At 33.8% G+C, this 20711-nt stretch overlaps 2 protein-coding genes across 4 annotated transcripts; one reads left to right on the plus strand and one right to left on the minus strand.

The window, feature by feature from the left end:
- Positions 1–278: 278 nt before the first annotated feature.
- Pfdn2 (prefoldin 2) lies at positions 279–1123 on the plus strand. Its single transcript, XM_068777903.1, has 2 exons — positions 279–612; positions 686–1123. The coding sequence occupies exons 1-2, from the start codon at positions 473–475 to the stop codon at positions 972–974; spliced, it is 429 nt and encodes a 142-aa protein (XP_068634004.1). The 5' UTR covers positions 279–472; the 3' UTR covers positions 975–1123.
- A 5452-nt stretch (positions 1124–6575) lies between these two features.
- Positions 6576–20482, minus strand: Mocs1 (Molybdenum cofactor synthesis 1). Of its 3 annotated transcripts, XM_068777738.1 has the most exons (11): positions 20163–20482; positions 19946–20072; positions 16506–16673; positions 15191–15354; positions 14359–14443; positions 12811–12874; positions 11586–11724; positions 10349–10459; positions 9340–9460; positions 8123–8283; positions 6576–8050 (listed from the first exon to the last, which is right to left on the minus strand). In XM_068777738.1, the coding sequence occupies exons 1-11, from the start codon at positions 20277–20279 to the stop codon at positions 7649–7651; spliced, it is 1659 nt and encodes a 552-aa protein (XP_068633839.1). In that variant the 5' UTR covers positions 20280–20482; the 3' UTR covers positions 6576–7648. The 3 variants fall into 3 exon arrangements, with proteins under 3 accessions (XP_068633839.1, XP_068633838.1, XP_068633840.1); XM_068777737.1 differs by having other exon boundaries at positions 6576–8283; XM_068777739.1 differs by lacking the exon at positions 6576–8050 and having other exon boundaries at positions 8246–8386.
- Between the last annotated feature and the right edge of the window lie 229 nt (positions 20483–20711).

Raw genomic sequence — 20711 nt, forward strand, 5'->3', positions numbered from 1 at the left:
ATTCTATTTTGAACAGACAAGCAGATAACTTCATACACAACGTTTAATTTTAGTTATGATACAGAACATCTTTAGTCCTAAAACATGTTCATGATAACTAAAAACGATGCTGACGACTTATTTAGGAGGAAATAAACAAAGAGTATTAGTGATAGAAATAAGATATATTTTTTTTACTAACATAGCAATTAATTAAAAAAAAATACATAAATGTCTAAGTGGCTTTATGATACCGAAACCTTTGCCATTTGATATTTCTTTCCCAAAATAAAGTATTTGTCAAGAATTTCACCTGCGAATATATAGTGAAAAATAATTATAAATAATCTTTATAACCGTTTCGTTTTTATCAATTTGTTTTGAAAATTGTTTTAATTTTCATATCGTTTGCAATATTATGAGCAAAACGTTCTTGTCACTCGAATCGTAAATATAACCTAAAAATTTACTATAGTTATTAAAATAAATTAAAATGGCTAGCAGCAGTAGTACGAATAAAGGAAAAGCGAAGCCTGCGGATGAAATATTTTCCGGTTTCCAAAATTTGCGCACGGAACAAAGGCAATTAGCGAATAAAATATCAGAATTGGAAATGGATTTGAACGAGCATAAGTGAGTAATATTTATTAATAATTATATCACAAGTGTTCACAAATCACCACTTATTCCATTATTAACGTTGCAGGATTGTAATAGAAACACTACAAGCGGTAGATAAATCGCGAAAATGTTTCCGCATGATCGGCGGGGTGCTTGTTGAGCGGACCGTGGGCGAAGTACTGCCAGACCTCGAAACAAATCAGGAACGGTTGCCCAAAGCTATTCAGGCCCTAAATGAGCAGTTAGCCCGCAAGGGGCAAGAGATAAATGAATATATCGAAACCCATGATATACGAGTTCAGCGCGCTGACCGGCCACCAGACGCCGCGCCGGAACAGCCCACCAAATCCAATGTCCTCGTGTCGAGCGGTTGACAACTACCTTCTAGAAACTTGCTTATGCCATCACTTTAATTGTAAAGTTGTGTATCTATCAAATCTATTTTATTGTAACATTGTTATAAATGCTCCTTTGTTATGATGAATATCTATTTGGCCAAATGCCAACACCATTTTAGTTATAAGATGTTGGCTGAACATTGGAAGAAGTGAGAAGAAGTAGCCAGCATCCAGTATCTTCTCATGATCTTAACAAGATTGTCTGGTTGATCCTATGTTACAATTCTTGCTTATTAAACTTTAACATTTATATCAACACAATAACTCCTCGGAACTTTTTTAGCTTGTCCCTCACAGGTGTGGATCGTAACTTAAACTTCAATGACTGTACTCTTTCCTCCATGTAACATGTTTTGTTTTTCTGGTGGATTTTCAAAGCCATGTTCAGTGTGTGTATTTTTTTAGTGCTCAAATCATCATTGTCTAAATTATCAAAAGTTTATTGTTTTATCTATAGCTTTTATATTATGTAGAAAAATATTTGGCCTAAGAATTTTCCTTTAAATGATACCAAAACCATATTTCAAATGCAGTGGTGATATTGCCAGCACAATGGTTTTGGTTTATAACTTGTTCAAACATATGTATACAAGAATGTAATAAGCCATTTAAGTTTTAATTAAAATTTAATTTGTCAATACTTTTTATATCTACATCAATGTCATCAATCATTATTGTTCAAGATAGGTGTTCATAGACCTTTCCTATATATCTATTTGATTTAGATATATTAAACTTTTACACTAAATAGTGCTGAAGTTTTTCTAATTTATTAGTGAGACCGGAAAGTAATTTTACTGAAAAACCGATTGATATTTACCGCTCTAGAATTGAGAATTTGTATACTAGGTGGCAAAAAGTTGTTGACAATGAAGGTGAGTATATTGTTGATAAGTAATAAAAACTTGTTAAGAATGTGAATTTAACTTAAGAAAGCGATATTACTTTCCGGTTCCACTAATATCATTTGAGTATATATGAAATGCTTTTGAATGATGGTCATGTAAGATAAATCATGAAAATTATGCCCAAGACCATATAATATCACAATTAACTGTAATCATGTGTGTGGAGATGCTAGTCATCACCTGAGGTATACAAATGATGAGATGTGGTAAAGCATGTTTGACAAGACACATGAGAGATTTGAGTATAGATGGTCTGATTGCCTACCATGGACCTACCACTCACTTATTTCAATCACATGATGTATCTGTATTGTCAGACAATATAAGGCGCAATGGTAAACTCATATATTTTAGAATAGAAGGCTTGATATTTGTCTGCTTCCCCGTCTTGCAAGTGGCATTAAGGATTTGCGCACACATAAAACAATTGGCATTTATATAGTTGCAAAACAATGAATAAATTTGACTTATGGCAACTTACATACTTTATACATATACTAGCAGGGGTTGCCAAGCTCTGATAGGGCAAGCCATTTTTCGAAATTTGAAATTTTATTGAACACTCATTTATAACACGCAAAAGAATGTTTTTTTTATTACAAAAATCAAATTTTTTGAAAACAAAAAAAGTGCAAAATACGTGTATTGAAGTGAGATATAAATGCACACTTATCTAACAATACTTAAGATGCCAGTTAGTTGGTTGCGATCAGTATTTGGATTTTAAAAATTTTATGGTTGAATAATAATAATAATTATTAACACCAGTAATTTGTTTCTATTTTCCAGGAGCTGACATAGGTTATATAAATAAAAATATTGAAATAATTGAAAAAAATTAATTGGAGACAAAAATATAAATAAAAAGATTGAGAAATTATTTGAGACAAAATTAATTGTTCAGGGCTGCATGTGGCTGCGTGCCGCAGTTTAGCCATCCCTGTACTATTACTAATTTTATATATACTATATATACACTTGAAAGACATGAGAGAATGTTTAGTAGACACATCTTTACAATTAAGAGTGTAATATATCAAACTTATACAGTTAAATAATACATTAGCTTGCATAGTTATGGCTCGGAATGTTTATTTTGTGCCTAGTTATTTATTTAATTCAGTTCAGACTCAAATTATAGCTCTGAAAATATGAGCATTGGTATATATGAATAATAGAATATGCTGAACTAACCAGTGGACATTCAATGAGCCTGTATATGAATGTATTTTTTTTATATAAAAATTAAAACTGAGTTTTCAATACATCACAGTTATGTCTATGTGCTATTTATTTAACTAACTGTTCCCTGCTTGCTTACGAAGCCCCACACTGCATTTTGTCCGTGTAGTTTTTTTACAAGCTACAAAAAATTAAGTGGCAGAGTTTTATAACCTATAAAAATTATAGTTGAAATAAATATTTTTTTTTACTTGATAAAAGGAGAGTGTAAGGTAAGGAGGAGATATAACAGAAAAGAAGAATATATTAGTGAGCCCGGAAAGAAATGTCGTTTTCTAAAGTAAAATTCACATGACTGCATCTATAACAATTTTTTATTTCTAATCGACAATATATTCACCTTCAATCTTTTGCCATCTAGTCTATGTCTTCCAAGTACTTAATGACCTACCAAATGACAATCAAATATGGACATACGCACAAAAGACATTACTTTCCAGTCCCCCTAATATATTCATATGGATCTAGTAAAAGGCGGTTATTTCAATATAACAAACAGACACTACAATTTTTTTTATTTGTATAGATAAGATCAGACCTAAAAACAGATATAACAACTGCTTGAAAAAATTTTATATACAAAATTTACGCATATAACCACTTGTCTAAATGTATTAAAGCTATATAATGACTGTATTTTGATAGCATATAAACTAAATTTATACACATGACTGTTAATAACACTTAAACAATAAATAAATAAAAAAACAAGTTTTGATATATCTTTTATTATTTATAAAATACAAAAATCATGTTCCCCTTTTATTTATATAAAAATATAATAGAAAAGTATTACGATACTCTGACTATGCTATTGACCAGAGGTTCCCATTTATAAGGTCTTTAAAATAAACCTCCAACTATTAACACAAGTTATTATATGAAACTTTTAAGTTACTTCAAAAGTTATATAGGTTAGGAGACAAACATTTCAAGTTTACTCACTGAACTGATACCAAAGTTTCTATATTTGTAATAATTTCATATCAATAAGAAACAAAACTGGCAATAGAATTTTTAAACTCTGGTGTGGAGGTTTTATATATCTGTATATTTCTTAAAAATAACCCTTGACCAAATTAAACTGGAAATCCCTGGCATTAACAAATCATATATTTTATGTACAAAATAGACTTCACGACTTTTCGCCAGTAATAAATCTAATTATATCAACTATAAAAATTGGATATATTCTGCATGCTATCTATTCTATATATCACTACCTAAACCTTAAGACAGCATACATATTAATATAAACAGAAAATTATTATTACATGTATATGTTGTCATGTACTCACATTTATTTTGAAATTAATTATGGTAAAACTTATTGCTTTATTAAATAAGATTAAAATAGTAATGGCTAAAATTACAACATTTAATTGTGGATTCATATCCCATATTTATGTAACTTCATATTATTAATGCAATTATATTTACTTTCAGATAACAAAGGTGTAAAATTATTATTTTTACGATTTACATTTAAATCGATCATTCGTGCGAGTTGCCAGATACATTTAATTGTAATAAGTTTGCTTGTTCACCATTTCCTATATATCTAATTGTTCTATGCCTTAAAAATTGGCAGATAATCTGGTCCTTGGCTTATTATTCCTTTTTTTGCATGCGTTTCCATTATATGGCGTTTATTTTTAGTATATTTTTCCACTACCAAGTATTTTTTTTATTCTATATCCTATGTTAAACCATAGATAGCTTAAATATATTTAATGTTTATAATGCTAGAAAAGTGTTTAAATAATTTTTATAATTTACGTATAATTACATTTACACTTTACAAATCCTTAAGCCAATTCGTGCAATTAAAAAAAATGTAAAAGTCACGTACAAAAGGATAAAGAAATTTTAAAAAATATATATTTACCATCTAAAATAATAAAATACGAAAACAATCTAAAACTACATTCGAGCACAAATTATTAAATCAACCGTTACAGATATATAATTTGTTGTACGATTGTATATTTCAATCAATAAGTTCGAAACTTCATTTTATTTAAACCATATTTTGATTTTTTTATAATTCGTCAACCATAAGATCAGTGTATCTGAACACAGATTATCGAAAGATATTTGGCCGACTGTCATATCATAATGTCAATAGATTCATTAGCTTTTTTTAGGAAAAAAAAATGTAATTCATTTGTTTTTACTTTAAAAGTTGTTTCTTATTTAATACCATAAATAAGTATTTTAGTTGCATTGATAGATGTGCAAAGTAATAAATCATTGTATTTTTGATATTAAAATTATTCGGCCAAATGTCACTTCGACTTCTATCTGTCAAATTAAAGCCAGTCGATATAATGTTTAGGAAACAAAGAGTAACGACATCAGATATCTCAAATACCGAAAGCAAACTTGATGTTTCACAGAATGAACTCTAGAACATTCTAAATCTCACAAATTTCTTCGTACAAATTAGCACCAACTCGTTATACACGTGTATATTTACCTTAGCATACGAACGTCAATTTCGACCCTTTTTAATATAAAAAAATTGTTCTGTCTTACAATGTAATGTTTCGAGACTAGAAAAGAAAAAAAATAATTCACAACTGCCTTTATATTCAAAATAGTTTCAGGCCTTTTGATTTTTTTAAATAGCTGTCAAAATACATATCTTTTCCCGCCACATATAGATGGCATAAATTTAAAGCGAATACCGAATGGTATTCTACTAAATTATATAAAGAGATAACAAAAGCATAAAATTAGTAATTTATTATTCATGTTTATATAATAAATTCCATATCTTTGTAGTTGTGAGGTCAAAATATTTGAGGTTATATAGTGCATCAAAAAGGCAAAGGCAATAATATCGTACAGATGCATTATGTTAAAAAAATATGCATTGTTTTTGACAGGACGGAAATAACTGTTACAATGAATTAATTCTTACAACGATGCAAATGTAAAATTAGTAAGTAACATAAATGTTTAAAACTTACTAGCACCAAAAGCTGCCGTGTTTGGCAAATATAAAGTTTAAGTTATTTCTTATTGTTTATCTATAGCATCTACGCTTAACTAAGTTATCGTCATTGCCAAAGCAATATCAGCTGTTTTTAAAAAGTTTGTGAAGTGAAATATTCAATTAAAACTTTCTTTTTTACAATATAAAAACTACCAACCCATAATATGTTATATATATTACCTTATTATACATGTTATAAATTACCAATATATACATATACGCCGAAACACCTCAATTTCAGACAGCGTCTATATATGTCGCTGGTAGCAGATTGCGCTTTCGTTTGACGTCAGATAGTAGCATAAAAGGGCACCCGATTGGATATGTTGGATATATATAACATATATATATATATATATATATATATAACACATATATATATATATATATATATATATATATATATATATATATATATATACTACGTATTTCAATAGGACGGTCCTCTATTTAGGAACTTTACCAAATAAAGATAGATAAAAAATAATTTAGTAAGCTCTGGGAGTGGAATGTTTTGTAACTACCCTCAACTTTCCAAAAGCCTCCACTGCTGGGAATAGGCCTCCCTAATAGATTTCCAATAGGACCTGTTCTTAGCATTCAGGGTTTTCCGAGATTGTCAGTCCACGTTGAACATCCTGCACATCACTTGTCTCTACTCCAGAACCTTAACACTCCAGTGGACATCTGTTCTATGCGCCGTGGCCTGAGTGCCATTTCAACTTACCAGCCCGCTATGTCGGACCTATTGGCAACCTATAAAGGAGGCCCATGTCTTGCAATTGACGTTCAACTGATAAAATTATCATATAGTATATTTTAATGTGTAATGAGTCATAAAGTATAATTTTTTATAAGAAAGTGTAGTTAGAGAATAGAGATATAAAGAGCATATATCGGTTTGACAATACGTTACAGATTATGTAGGCGCAAATGCAGCCGCCATTATAAAATTTATATATTTTTTTCTACGCATAAAATACCAACATTATATAATTACAAAAACCTATATTTATTTATTATATAAAGATTCTTTATAAAGGAAAACAAAGTTTAATTCTATATGGTTCATATGTTTCGAATGGACAATACTTACCGAGGACATAATTAATACAGTTCGTTCGCGTTAAAAATACAGTTATCATTATTTCTGTCCGTCGACCTAACCACGTTCCGTAACCAATGACATCGTTTCCAATTCAAAAAAGTGACTGAGACATTGTTTAGAAAGCAGCGGGTTGGGGCAGCGGGTTGGGCCAGCGGACAATGATCATTATTAACGCGAACGGACTGTGAGCGTGGAATGCAAATGATTTCTACAATTTAGGCGGTAATATTTTAGATCGTTACATCACTGGAAGTGCATGATGTTTGTGAGAGCTTCTAGCGCAGCGACTTAGTCGGCGGACAATGATCATTATTAACGCAAAAGGGCTGTGAGTGTGGAATGCATATAATTTTGAAAAATATAGACTCTAACGTCATGGGTCGTTACACCGCTAGAAGTGCATGAGGTTTGTGGGCGCGTATGTCTCGTCGCGTTTGATTGGTGTGGTGTCGTGTGGGCGGAGTTTTGGTCCGGACTCGACTGGAGCCTCCTCCGCGAAGTCATGACTACCTCCAGTTTTACTTACAACACGAAGGTCTGTGATGACGATGCGGCGGTCTACTGACTTGCACATGTCGTAGAGGGCCAGGGCGGCAACGGCGGCTCCGGTGAGGGCCTCCATCTCTACGCCGGTCCGGGCAGAGGCTCGAGCGGTGCAGCTTACGCGTATGGCGCCTCCGTGGGCACATTCCCCACGGGGGAGTGTTACACGTACGCGAGCTACCTCCAGCGCCAGGGGGTGACAAAGCGGGATAAGCTCTGCAGTGCGTTTGGCAGCGAGGGCTCCTGCTACCTGGGCCACTGTTAAAGCGTCTCCTTTAGGTAGACGAGCGTCTCTCAAGATACGCAGAAGCCGAGCTGATACCTTAACGAAGCACTCTGCTTCTGCTGTGCGTGTTGTGACTGCCTTCGCGCCGACGTCGACCATCCTCGCTCGTCCTTCTGCATCCAGGTGTGTGAGGCCTCCTGCGTCAGTGGAGTAGCAGCGTGCGGCAACGCGGAGCTGCCTGGGTGCCCTCGAGAGTGCTGTAACGTTCCCACACCAATGAACCGCCCGCTAGGCCGCCGGCCCACTATCCTCCTATCAGTATCATGGGACGGTTCTCCATTCGCGAGAGATTCTGCATGCCTACGAACATTAGAAGATAGAAGCCTCGTAAGGAAGCGACGCGACTAGCATTTAGAATAACGTGCGTTAAAAGCGAAAGATAACGATGAACACCATAATGGTATATTAGCAGGAAACATTTATGATATGATTTCGGAACGTAAAATTTTGAAAATTAAATTTGTACATGCATGACGAAAAGTGAAATTGTAACAGAGGAAATATTAACATGAACTATTTTTCAGTTATAGGTACATACTTGCACCCAAAATTTTTAACATATATAAATGATTAGCAGCATAGTATAATTAGTAGGGGATGCAGGGGTGGGGGTTGTTGCAAATGGTTAATGTAATTAGTATTGTAATGTACCCAGTTGAGATGCAAGAATGAAAGGGCTTTAATCTATGACGCAGTCTCAGCGGAATGGCGAATATCACAATGATAGTAGGCACTCAGGATTGTGAGACAAAATGATTGTAGTCTACTGTCAGATGAACTTCTTATTTCAAAAAAAATTATATTAGAAGAAATAATTTACTTAATAATTGACTTATTATATATGTAAAAACTATTTAATATCAACCGGCGTCAACAGATGGCGCTAGTTGTTCGTAAAAGTATAAAAGCGGCACCGCGCGGTAGAATCGATATTAATAAAGAAGACGCCACAATAACAAGACATATGTATATACTGTTAAATATATTTATAAGGTAACGAGACATAATGTGTAAAAGCAGTGTTGTACTGAATTTTGTATAGCGAAACCTTCGTAAGCGGCATTGTTGTATAAAAATGAATCTTATGTCTTAGCAATAAGGTTTGTTTTACCTTAAATGGAAACCTGCTATGTTGTGGGGGGAAAATTTTTTTTTTTTTATATCTATAGGGCGTATTCGCCTCATGCGCAATGTTAGGCGAATGCGCCAATCAATAATGAACATTATGAATATGAACATAAGATGCAATTTACCGGCGTGCTGAGGTTTTTTCTTGCGTAAAGCGGTGCGTATCAAAGACCGTAGCTCGTCGTCAGCTGCGCCAGCTCGCATCGCCTCCAAAAGGGACACTTCCGCCGCGCCGAACAGGCACACCTTCGAAAATATACCGTCACACCTTAACATAAGGCATCATTTCCATTGACAATGAAACGGAAATCTTTAAATTCATCTTGTTTCCAATTTTAAATTTACTCGCGAAAACATTTAAAAGCATATGATGTTCACGTGATATATAGACAAATGAATTGTAACTTTCTATATTAATCTTATAAGTGTCTTTGGAAACCATTTTAATTTTTAAAATCCTAGAACAATATTGCACGCCAGAGGATACATTCTTAAATTAGCTCTTTTGGTATCTAAAGTCGTAAGTTAGATGTTTCCTCTAACGTGCGATCGCTTTTGGAACAAAACTACTGTCTATACAAAATAACCTTAGTTTGCATAGTTTGCATTTAACGCCGCTAGATGGCGCTATAGGTTATATTAAAAACAAATGTCTTCTTCTAAGAATAAAAAACTTTTTGAAGCCAAGCTTCGAACTGTTAAAGATGTTATGTCTGTCGATAATGAGTGAAATATAAAATAATAACTAAATTTTATTTACGGAACAATGTCTAATTAAAATAATTTTGCATTTGACACCGCTAGATGGCGTTAGAGGTGATATTAAAAACCTACACCGATTTCTAAAACAATGAACTTGGGTATATATAATTTAAACACTCCGCTTGGATAGAACTCCGCTGTTATAGAGGTTACGTCTGTCGATATAAGTGAACTATACAAAATATAAAAAATTAACTTATGGGACCTCTATGTCGATTTCTAACCGCTAGATGGCGTTACTTTAAAACTAAGTAAGTTTCTACTAAATTTAAACTTTTGGCGTCACATAGAGGTCACTACAGAGCCAATGAAATTTGTCTATGACCAAATAATTGAATTCCTTACGTAGGGTAGATGAAAATTCGTAGGTACCTTTAGGTTTCCATCCGCTGTGAGACGTAGACGGTTACAGGTGGAGCAGAAGGGCTGCGTCATAGACGAGATGAATCCCACGCGCCCCACGTGACCTTCCACCTGCCACACCTGCGTTCACAATTTAAGTCTACATACAACTTTTCTCACGCCAGCTAAAACTCAAGACACCATTTTTCTGATCGCACCACGTACTTCGAGCAATAAGGCTTAGTTTATCTTATGCGAATACATACCGTTGGTCGTAAATGAATTCTAATGCTATAGTAATAGTGCTGTATTTCCCATCTTGGCGTCCACACTCCACAGGACAATTTGATTGTTAATGGAGGCAATTTGAAATATCACCCGATACGAGTTTAACCCTTTCGCTTCAAAATTAAAATTATGTATATATATGCATATTGTTATTCAAAAATCAGTTCTATAATTAAAGTGTAACTTATTTTAGGTTTAGGCGATATTATTGTACAAAAATGAACTCTAGGACTATTGCAATAGCGTGTAGTTTTCCTTGGGTGTGTGTACGACATTTCTTTACAATAAATTCGTAGATTAAAGCAATTGTGAATATTCTAGATTAATGCACGATATGGTTATACATAAAATGAATTCTGTACCATTAGCAATAGTGTTTAGCTTAGCCTAAAGTAAATTCTATATCTATAGCAATAGTGTGCAATTTGCTTAAAATGTATAAACAATAGTGGTGTGTAGGTTACCTAGGTGTTCATTGTTTATATTTCTGTACATAAATTAATTCTTGGACTAAAGCAATTGTGTATATTATCGATGAGTGCAAGACATCTAGTCTAATATATAAAATTCTCGTGTCACGGTGTTCGAACTTGAACACCTCTGAAACGGCTTGACCGATTTTTACCAAATTTTATATACGTATTCAGTAGGTCTGAGAATCGGCTACTATCTATTTTCCATACCCCTAAGTGGTAAGGGTGGTCCACCCCTAATTTTTATTTTTTATTTTTTTAGACAAATTTTTTGGTTTTTATTTTATTATAATACAGCATACAAAAATAAATACAACCCTAAATTTTCACCCCTCTACTATCAACCCTTAATTTTTTTTGCAAAACAACGTTTGCGGGATCAGCTAGTTATTATACAAAAATGATTCTATTCCCATAGCAATAGCGTTTAGTGATGTATAAAAATGAATTATTTGTATACAGTATTAGAGTGTATTTTACCTTGCATATGCATATACGGTACTTACGGAGGCGGTGTCGCATGAGGGAGAGAGAGCAGGCACGAGGCGTGGGTACCTCTCGCGCACGGCACTCAAGGCTTCCTCGTGAGGAATCATTGTTGAATCATCCCAACGGTTTCCCATGAAAGGCATGAACTCTATAAACCTGAAACGCGAGCTTGGTTTAAAATTCTCCTGTTCATCTTTATAACTTGCGTGCACGTGCACTTGTTATTACAAGCTGAATCAAAAATGATATCATCAGGAAAAACATCAGATATGTATATGTTGGCTCAACTGTTGTCTTTGAAAACCTTCTTATTCACCAAATTGTATTTTGTTCTAATACAGATATTTTTTTGTTATTGCCGTCAAAATTAGAATTAAAAAGTATTGTATGGATTTGCGATGTAAAAAATGTATTTATTATAGGTGAACTGCGTTATTTCAAAATCATGAAAAAAAGAGATGAATGTGTAGTGGAGTAACAATTCATTTATTTTACAAATATATAAAGCATTCTGATAATGCAAGACGCAGATATAATTGCAACCTTCATTTTCAGAAGTACTCTACAAAAACCAAAAAACATCAACTATAGTCATAAAACATTAATGTATGTATGTAAAAATTAATTTCTTGTTGCTTAGCGCAAATTTTAACAATAGCACTTTTTTATTATTTTCTTTATGAGATTAAAAAGGTTTTTGTGGAGAGAAATATAAAATATGTTAAGTAAAAAATATTTTTTTCATAAAAACCGACAAATAAATTGAAATACCTTTATCTGTGATAAATAATCGACATCAATTAAAAACGTATTAGAATGTAATTAATCAAAAATTATTAGTGTACATAAAGCTAATGTTAATTTTAATAATTTAATTAAAGAAAATTATTTTACTAGAATTTTATTATCATTGTGATAAATCTAGAATAGTGTAATGAGATAATTACTAATTTTTAATGGTTACTTGCGCATCTTCAATAATTAAACCAAGTGTAAACGCATCTTTACTTTTCATCATAGCCATACATCCTCCCTACAATGTATGCCTTTCACTTGATTACAGTAGACCGCTGCATCTATATGTATAGTTTTGAGGACCTTCTAATCGTAACATAGAATTTTTCTCCAGCAACAAACAACAAGGATAACATTTACAACCATGTCAAAGAGACTATGAAAATTTCTTATGAAACACATATTATTAGTTTTTAATTTTTTAAAAATTAAAAACATATCACTTACCTAACTTCGACTTCTCTATCTCGCGTGAACTCCACAAAGTCACATATTTCGTCGTCGTTGAAACCTAAAAAAATATATAAATGTAAATAAATATATATATTCACACATAAGTATAATATGCAATATTTTAAATTATCACTTTATCATCTCAAATACCAACTGCTTTACCGACCGGTGACCGCAATGGACGCCGTCATAACACCATTATTAACAGCGCCATCTATGAAGTGTCAAGGTTCAACAGACACTGCTTTACCGACAGCAAATAAGTGCGGCACAAAAAGTCAAATTACAGTACCCGACGATAAATATTGCACATCGACCTTTGGAAAGAGACAATCGGCTAATTTCGGCTTCGTAGAGCGTTATCTCTGTCGTATTTCGTGAACTAGTTTCTTTGCATGTACATTAAGAGTAGTCATACACGAAACGCGTATTCTAAATAGCAGTATAAATACGCAATACGAAAATTTACAAAACTATACCCGCGAGAGGGAGATGGTTTCGATGGCGTTCTTACAAATAATGCATACTGTTTAAACTATAGCTTTATGCTATAAGCTAACAACTTTTATGGGTATAAAACTTGACCAAAATATCTGGGAAGTCCATCTCCTGCAGCAAAAGTCGTACGACTAAAATGATAATGATGAAAACGATGTTATACATTCAATTTTATTTATGTATTTTTCAACAAATAAATGATTTTTATTATTAGTACTGTGACGCTCAAATATCTGACACAAAGGAGACCACTGCGAACAATGGATTAATGATATGAACGAGACAAACGGGGCTGACGGCGCGAGATCAAAAATGTGCAGGCAGAGTTATTAAGGGAATAAAGTTATACGGACTTTTATTATACGTTCCTTGCTTTATTGAATCTTTCATTGCAGCTGCTATACGGTTAGATGGAAAGGCCCATATTAAGTATTGTACATACTCGTCAAAACGACTAAGTTTAAACTGAGTTTGAGGATCAACGACGATAGGTTTTGCAATGGCTGTATCCAGCGACCTCCTTTGACCTTGACCATATCTTTGGTCTACCTCGTGGATGGGTCTACCAACGCCGCGTGGCTCGTGTTCGCCACTCGTGAACCTTTTGGCTCCAATAGATGGGTTCCAGTTCCAGGGCTCCAATAGTTCCTGGTGCATAGCCCCTTCCATTGCTCTCTAGTTGATCTTAACCCTTAATAACCTAGTTTCAATTTTTATACCAATCTTTTAAAGCGAATGTTCACATTACTATTAGTTTTTTTATAGGTTGGCTGTACGTATTTTACTGTTGTATAATATTCTTTCCAACGAAATTAAAAAAAAATCTATTATTCCCTTCATCTAGACCCTCAAACAAACACAATAATATTTAAAAAAAATCACTTTCGTAAATCAGGCTACTAAGAGTTAAAAACCTTCTTAAAGGGCCTATCCAAAAGACTACGTCTTAGAGTCACGAGTCATCATCGGCAACACAAAGTGATCAAAGACCTTCCTTTTTAAACAGTGATACAGGATAAAACACAATAAAGCAACATAACTCACCTCGCATCAGCACTGTGTTGACTTTAACTGGCCGGTAGCCCAGCTGGAGCGCTAGATCTATACCAGCCAGGACCTTTGGTAATCCCTGTTAAAAATAAAACTATATTATAAGGAAATGGTTAACAAATATTTACTAGACGTATGATTATTTATTCTGTAATTCATTTATCTTTCTTTATCCTTCTAAGGCAAGTGCGATCCTAGTCAGTTTTATGTTAAATATATTATTGTATAACATTTATAAAATACTGTACCGTAATATGTATTATACCTTATTTATTACATGTATATATGCTACACACATACACACACACACACAAAAGCGCGCGCGCGCGCACGTGTGTGTGTGTGTGTGAATGTTTTGTACACATTAACTATCCTTTATTTATACTGCTACTGTTTCCATACTTTAGTTGTCTGGAAGAAATTACCTCTTGTGATAAGACTACCCATTGTACTTTTATTATTATTATTTATTATTATTATAATACAATTTATATGTTTTCTAGCGTGTACTATGAAGGGTACTAAATTAAATTAATTCCAAGTGGTACATGTTCAACTTGGAATAATTTTGATTTTTATTATAACTTGCTACCTTCACAGAGTGACAAGGTTTTTGTATGGTGAGACATCACTGATTGCATTCACGGGTCGTAGACAGATCAGAACTAAATGGAAATTATCGGAGTAAGCTTTCACCCCAAAAAATACTTATATTCCTAAGTTATTCTAACCAAATACTTATAATACATATTCAAATTACAACATAAGAAAAAAAAATAAAGGCTTAATTATTAGTTATAAAAAATGTATCAAAATCTTGGTATACCGGTCGTCTTGCCATGCGTTCGTATCGATCAGGTCGCAGGGAGTCCAGGGAGATGTTGATAGCTGAAAGTCCTGCGCGCTGCAAGGCGGGAAGTCTTCGTGTCAGCACCAGCCCATTGGTGGTCATGCTCACTGTACGAATGCCCGGTACACTGCTCAGTTCCCCTGTTAATTTTATTTATTAAGAAATGCCTACAATATTACATACTAAATTTTAAGCTTGATTGGTTCCTACTATTGGATTATCTATAATTAAATTATCTATTTAAACATATGTGTTTGGTTAATTTTGTAATGTTCCCAAAGTTCGGATACAAATTTCCTATTACAAAGAAAACACTATCTATTACATTAAAAAAACATCTTTAGAATGTACAGTATTAAGAAGGATTTGCAATGTAATGTCTATAGCGCTGTAGAGATAAGATCCGATCACTGCTCTCGGGGCTGACGACCCGCGTAACAATTTAAGTTATGGCCTCCCAAAAATGAGGTAACATTTGCTTCGAATTTTTAAAAATGTATTTATGTTTGTAAAAAGTTACAATAATTCCTTTTTTCACCGAGTTACAGTTAATTTTGTAAAAGGCTTAAAAAATACAAGTAAAGCCTTATTATATTCTGAAAGCAGCACCTGATTGGACACTTAAGCTTGACATGTATGAGAAACGGTATAATCTCTGTGAGGATGTAACAATAGCCTTTTTGACCAGATTTATTTCATGTTCAAGAACTTTAAAACATATATTAATAAAAACTTACTGTTATATGGGAATATAGCTAAAATCGACAAGACTAAGGTAAATAAATACTACCACCCAGTCAATAAAATAACTAGGAATAACTATGTAGTGAATTTTTATGCAGTGGACGATAGAGCGAAAGGTATAAAGGAGATATCTCTGTATAACTAGCTCAAGGGTTTGGGTCTGTTGGGAGAAAATGTTAAATCATACTTTAATGAGGTAGCAGCTTTTATTTATATACATAAGAAAGAGCAGACAGTCAAAAAGCGATACATGTTAATACAAAATAAGATTAGACCCATTACAAGTTTGGTTGAGTAGTAAGAGAAAATTAGTTGAACATGATTGCCATTGTGCATGTGGCAAGTCCAAACCTGCTATATGGGTTATCAAACCCTCTCCCTATAATGCGGTGAAATAAAACGGTGCCTAAGGCACTGTAAAGACACCTTCCTAAATTTGCTGTATTTTATCTACCCTGAATAACATTCTCGACCCCTATCGCACACATTGATTTCATAGAAAGCCAATAAGTTATGTAATTACATAAGGAATATTATTAAAACTTACCAATTATCTCGGCTAAATCTGATCTTAATGTAGGCTCACCGCCAGTAAGCCTTAACTTATGTACACCAAGCGAAGCAAATACATTAACGAGACGGTGCAATTCATCTCGCTTCAGTAGATTCGGGCGAGGTGTTAGTTGAACACCTTCCGCTGGCATGCAGTACTGACCTGTACATCATATATTTGTATTTGTATAAGAAATAATAAATTACATTATTTTTACTTAAAAAACAATATAAAATGGGTAAGCTATTTGAAACTTTGAAATTATTTTGTTTGAAATATTTCAAAGTTATATTTTAAAACCGAATAAGAAAATATTTTTATTTCTTCAATAATTATATATATATGAGTATTAAGTAGGTTTGATAATTGTTTACCTTATATATCATAAATAATTGCAAATATGTAAGCTATAACATATGAAATTTATTTTCTGGTGTAAAGTAAAAGATTAACAAAAACCCTAGATTTTTATGTTTTTTAAGTAAAGATTATAAACATACATTTACATAGTTAACCTATAAAAGGGGTGGCAAAACTGCAGCTCTTTGATCAATTATTTTTGGCTCCGAATGATTGTTGAATTATTTCAATATTTAAATTCATATAACCTATGTCAGCTCTTGGGAAACCAAAACAAATTACTGGTGTGAATTATTATTATTATTATTCCACCATAAAATTAGCAAAATCCAAACACCAATCACAATTAACCGGCATTTTAAGTATTATTGGGAGTGCTGTCATATACATGTGCCATTATATCAACTTCAATACACATATTTTATACTTTTCTTTAAATAATTTATATAAATAACAGGTTGTCAAATATCTCCCTTCCGCTTTTTTTGCTCTTTATTCAATGTTGTGTGTTCAAATATGCGCCGTTTTGTTCGATAATCTGTTTCCATCTAGACGGCAACTTCATAATACCTCCCTCGTAGAAGCCCCCCTCCTTATTTGCGAAGAACTCGGACAGCCACTTTTCACAAACCTCTTTTGAGTTCAACTTTACACCACCAAGGGCGTTCGCCATGGACAGGAACAGGTGGTAATCACTTGGCGCTATGTCCGGGCTATATGGTGGATGTGATAAAACCTCCCATACGAGCTCCCGTAGCTTCTGTCGAGTCATCAACGAAGTGTGGGTCTGGCGTTGTCCTGGTGGAACACTACACCCTTCCTGTTGGCCAATTCTAGACGCTTCTGGTCGATCGCCTGCTTCAAGCAGTCCAGTTGTTCGCAGTAGATGGTAGAATTAAGCGTCTGGCCATATGGGAGCAGCTCATATTGGATGATTCCCTTCCTATCCCACCAAACACACAGCAAAACCTTCCTGGCCGTCAATCCCGGCTTGGCCACTGTTTGGGACGATTCACCGGCCTTCGACCACGACCGTTTTCGCTTGATATTGTCGTATGTGATCCATTTTTCGTCGCCAGTCACCATCCCCTTCGTGAATGGGTCGAGTTCGTTCCGTTTCAGCAGCATATCGCAGGCGTTGATTCGGTCCAGAAGGTTTTCGTGCGTCAAATCATGCGGCACCCAAACATCAAGCTTTTTTTTGTATCCAGCCTTCTGCAGATGGTTTAAAATGGTTTGGTGACTAACTCCCATCTCCTGGGCGATGTCACGAGATGCCACATGCCGGTCTAACTCGATGTAGTCCATGATTTGATCGGTATTTGTCGTCACAGGTCTTCCGCCGGCTGGCTTATCCATGGTGTCGTTTTCGCCGTCTCTGAATCGTCGAAACCATTCCTCCGCGCTTCGAAGTGATATAGTACCATCCCCCAAAACACCATTAATCTCACGGAACGTTTCTCTAGCGGATTTGCCTTTAACGAAGGAAAACTTTAAAATAGCGCGAATTTCGGCGTTAGTGAACTCCATGTTTACACGTCTATAACTGTTGAACGCAATATCCAAACTAATCATGCATAGCGTCGTTTTGTAGGTTATGTCAAGACCTTTCAAATTATGTATAGAATGCCAGATACGAGCTCCGTAGCGCTTTGTACATAGCCGCGAAATTCGAAAGACAAAAAGGCGGAAGGGAGATATTTGACAACCTTTTATGAATGTCTGTTAAAAAAAAATTCTTCTGCGTGTTTTATATGCATATTCAATAGCAGCTCGCAAAAAATTTCAAATTTCGAAAAATGGCTCGCACTATCAAAGAGCTTGGCTATTTCTGTCAAATAAGTCACATTAGAAATTTTTATTTATCACCCACTTTGTCTTTAATAAATACAATGTTTTAGTAATTGAGGTAGTAACACTGATATGCAGGCATTTCTTCGCTTTGGATGCTTAGCTGTCGCCTAATTAGTGAAAAAAGAAGAGAGGTATCACAATGAGGAGGAAATCTCTCCTCAATTACTGATTTTCAACTCCTCGCAGTCACTGGATGAAAGGAATAGAAATAATACTATGTTATATTATAACAATTAAAATAGATCTGTATACTAACTTTGTAAGATGTTAAAATTTGCTTTAATGTTTTGAGTGTAAAATGATTCATATACATAATATATATAGATAATACATAACAAAAAATTTAAAAGTATAACATGGTGTTTTTAAATTTAAAAAACTAAAAACAAAATTTCAAGGTGGGCTTGAATGTCTGATTTTAAAAAACACCCACAACCAGACACAGAGATATCCACTAATTCTGCAAGAAAGTGACTTACAGATGAGGCCTGTTTTCTGTGGACTGTAACAAGGTTGTATGTTCTTGTGGGTCTATGATGGGATCTATAATGGACTTACCTGTTACATATTAATAGACTGTAGCTTTTTAGGTGTTGATTGAATAATTATTTTAAGCAATCTAAATTATGAATATTACTGCAGAAACAAATTTGATTCCGAGTAATTTAAGTAATTTATGTTTAAAATTGTGATAGAATTGAATCTATCATCCCTAGTTCCACATGGTACTAATTTATCCTATTCAAGAGAAAAGAGTGAAGCAAAGGTACCATTTCGCTACATGAAGTCAGTGGAGCAACTTATATGCAATACTGGAATAAGTAATTCAAGGTGTTTTTTAATTAATTATTAAAGGGTTTAATAGATGGGTAAGGTAAGCAATTTCGCTTACATATCTTAATTTAAAGAGTCCAAACTTGTATCAAAACCATAAGTTTAAAAAAATTGTAAACAAACAGACATTTCGGGCAATTGAAAACTGGTCAGATAGTCATTCAAATTTTTAAGGCATTTATTATATGTTTGATAGTAGCTGTTCTGCATCGCACACCTAATGAAGGCTCCCTAAAAGGTTTAGGGACCATGTGGCAGTAGCAATGTTCCTACCAAATTTCTAGTTTCTAAGCTTTATGGTTCCAGAGATATTAATTTGAATCAATATGTAAGTGGAAATGTGATAGATGTATAGATAATAAGATTTAATATGATTTTCTACTAACATCGTAAATTGCACCTCTCGGTAAGTGATATACGTAAGTAGTCATGTCGCCGGCCTAGAAGATCGGTCAGGGGCGCAGGTTTCACCGCCGACGGGTTCGCATCCGCGTTGCCCGCCGCGTTGGCAGCCTGTTACAATACAAAAGCGTAAACAAAGGCAAGGCCATATTTAACCCAGATATTTCAATATATATACGGTGTATAAACAATGACACTTACGCCGCTATATAATTTGCTTTCAGCTCTAAAAATTGTCCTTGCATGCAGTAACTTTGCATCAGGTTTTAATACCGTAGCACGCAACAGAAACGACAGGCTATTTGAGTACGATTTCATGGTATATTATTTACGTAAGTAATCTATTTATTCTTCCAAAACAGAACTTACAGATGTATTTAAGCAACCACTAATTATTTATTTAAAATACCAAAGAACATGTCTTAGAAACGACTAGCTTACTTATCACAACAAGTGATTTAAAACAGAAAAAATAAACGATAAGACCGTATTTGTCCTAATTATCTGTGAACCCACCAATTTAGATTCAAAGTGTAAACATAGTTAATATCATCGCGATGTCAATGTCAATTGTCAAACGTTGTCTCTATTACGGCAATGACCTTCAACTTTTTGCCATAGAAAAAAAACTTGAGTTATTTTATGTCACTCGGCGTGAATATTTTACTACGCATATTTATATTGTTTTTGATTTCATCCAACACTCATAGAGCTTTTCATAATAAAAAGCCTTCGAACTGTACAAGAGTA

This window comes from Battus philenor, unplaced genomic scaffold (genome assembly GCF_028537555.1).
Source record: "Battus philenor isolate CCGP_79_NKW_IND1 unplaced genomic scaffold, ilBatPhil1.0.hap1 SCAF_14, whole genome shotgun sequence".
NCBI classification, from domain to species: Eukaryota; Metazoa; Arthropoda; class Insecta; order Lepidoptera; family Papilionidae; genus Battus; species Battus philenor.

Excerpts from the sequence above, each read along its gene's own strand:
- Pfdn2 (XM_068777903.1), top strand. The coding sequence starts at position 473 with ATGGCTAGCAGCAGTAGTACGAATAAAGGAAAAGCGAAGCCTGCGGAT. Across the intron at positions 613-685 it reads ATGGATTTGAACGAGCATAA|GATTGTAATAGAAACACTAC; the intron begins GTGAGTAATATT and ends TTAACGTTGCAG.
- Mocs1 (XM_068777737.1), bottom strand. The coding sequence starts at position 20,279 with ATGAAATCGTACTCAAATAGCCTGTCGTTTCTGTTGCGTGCTACGGTA. Across the intron at positions 14,444-15,190 it reads AACGCATGGCAAGACGACCG|GGATTACCAAAGGTCCTGGC; the intron begins GTATACCAAGAT and ends TATTTTTAACAG. Across the intron at positions 10,460-11,585 it reads CCTCATGCGACACCGCCTCC|GTGTGGCAGGTGGAAGGTCA; the intron begins GTAAGTACCGTA and ends TTGTGAACGCAG.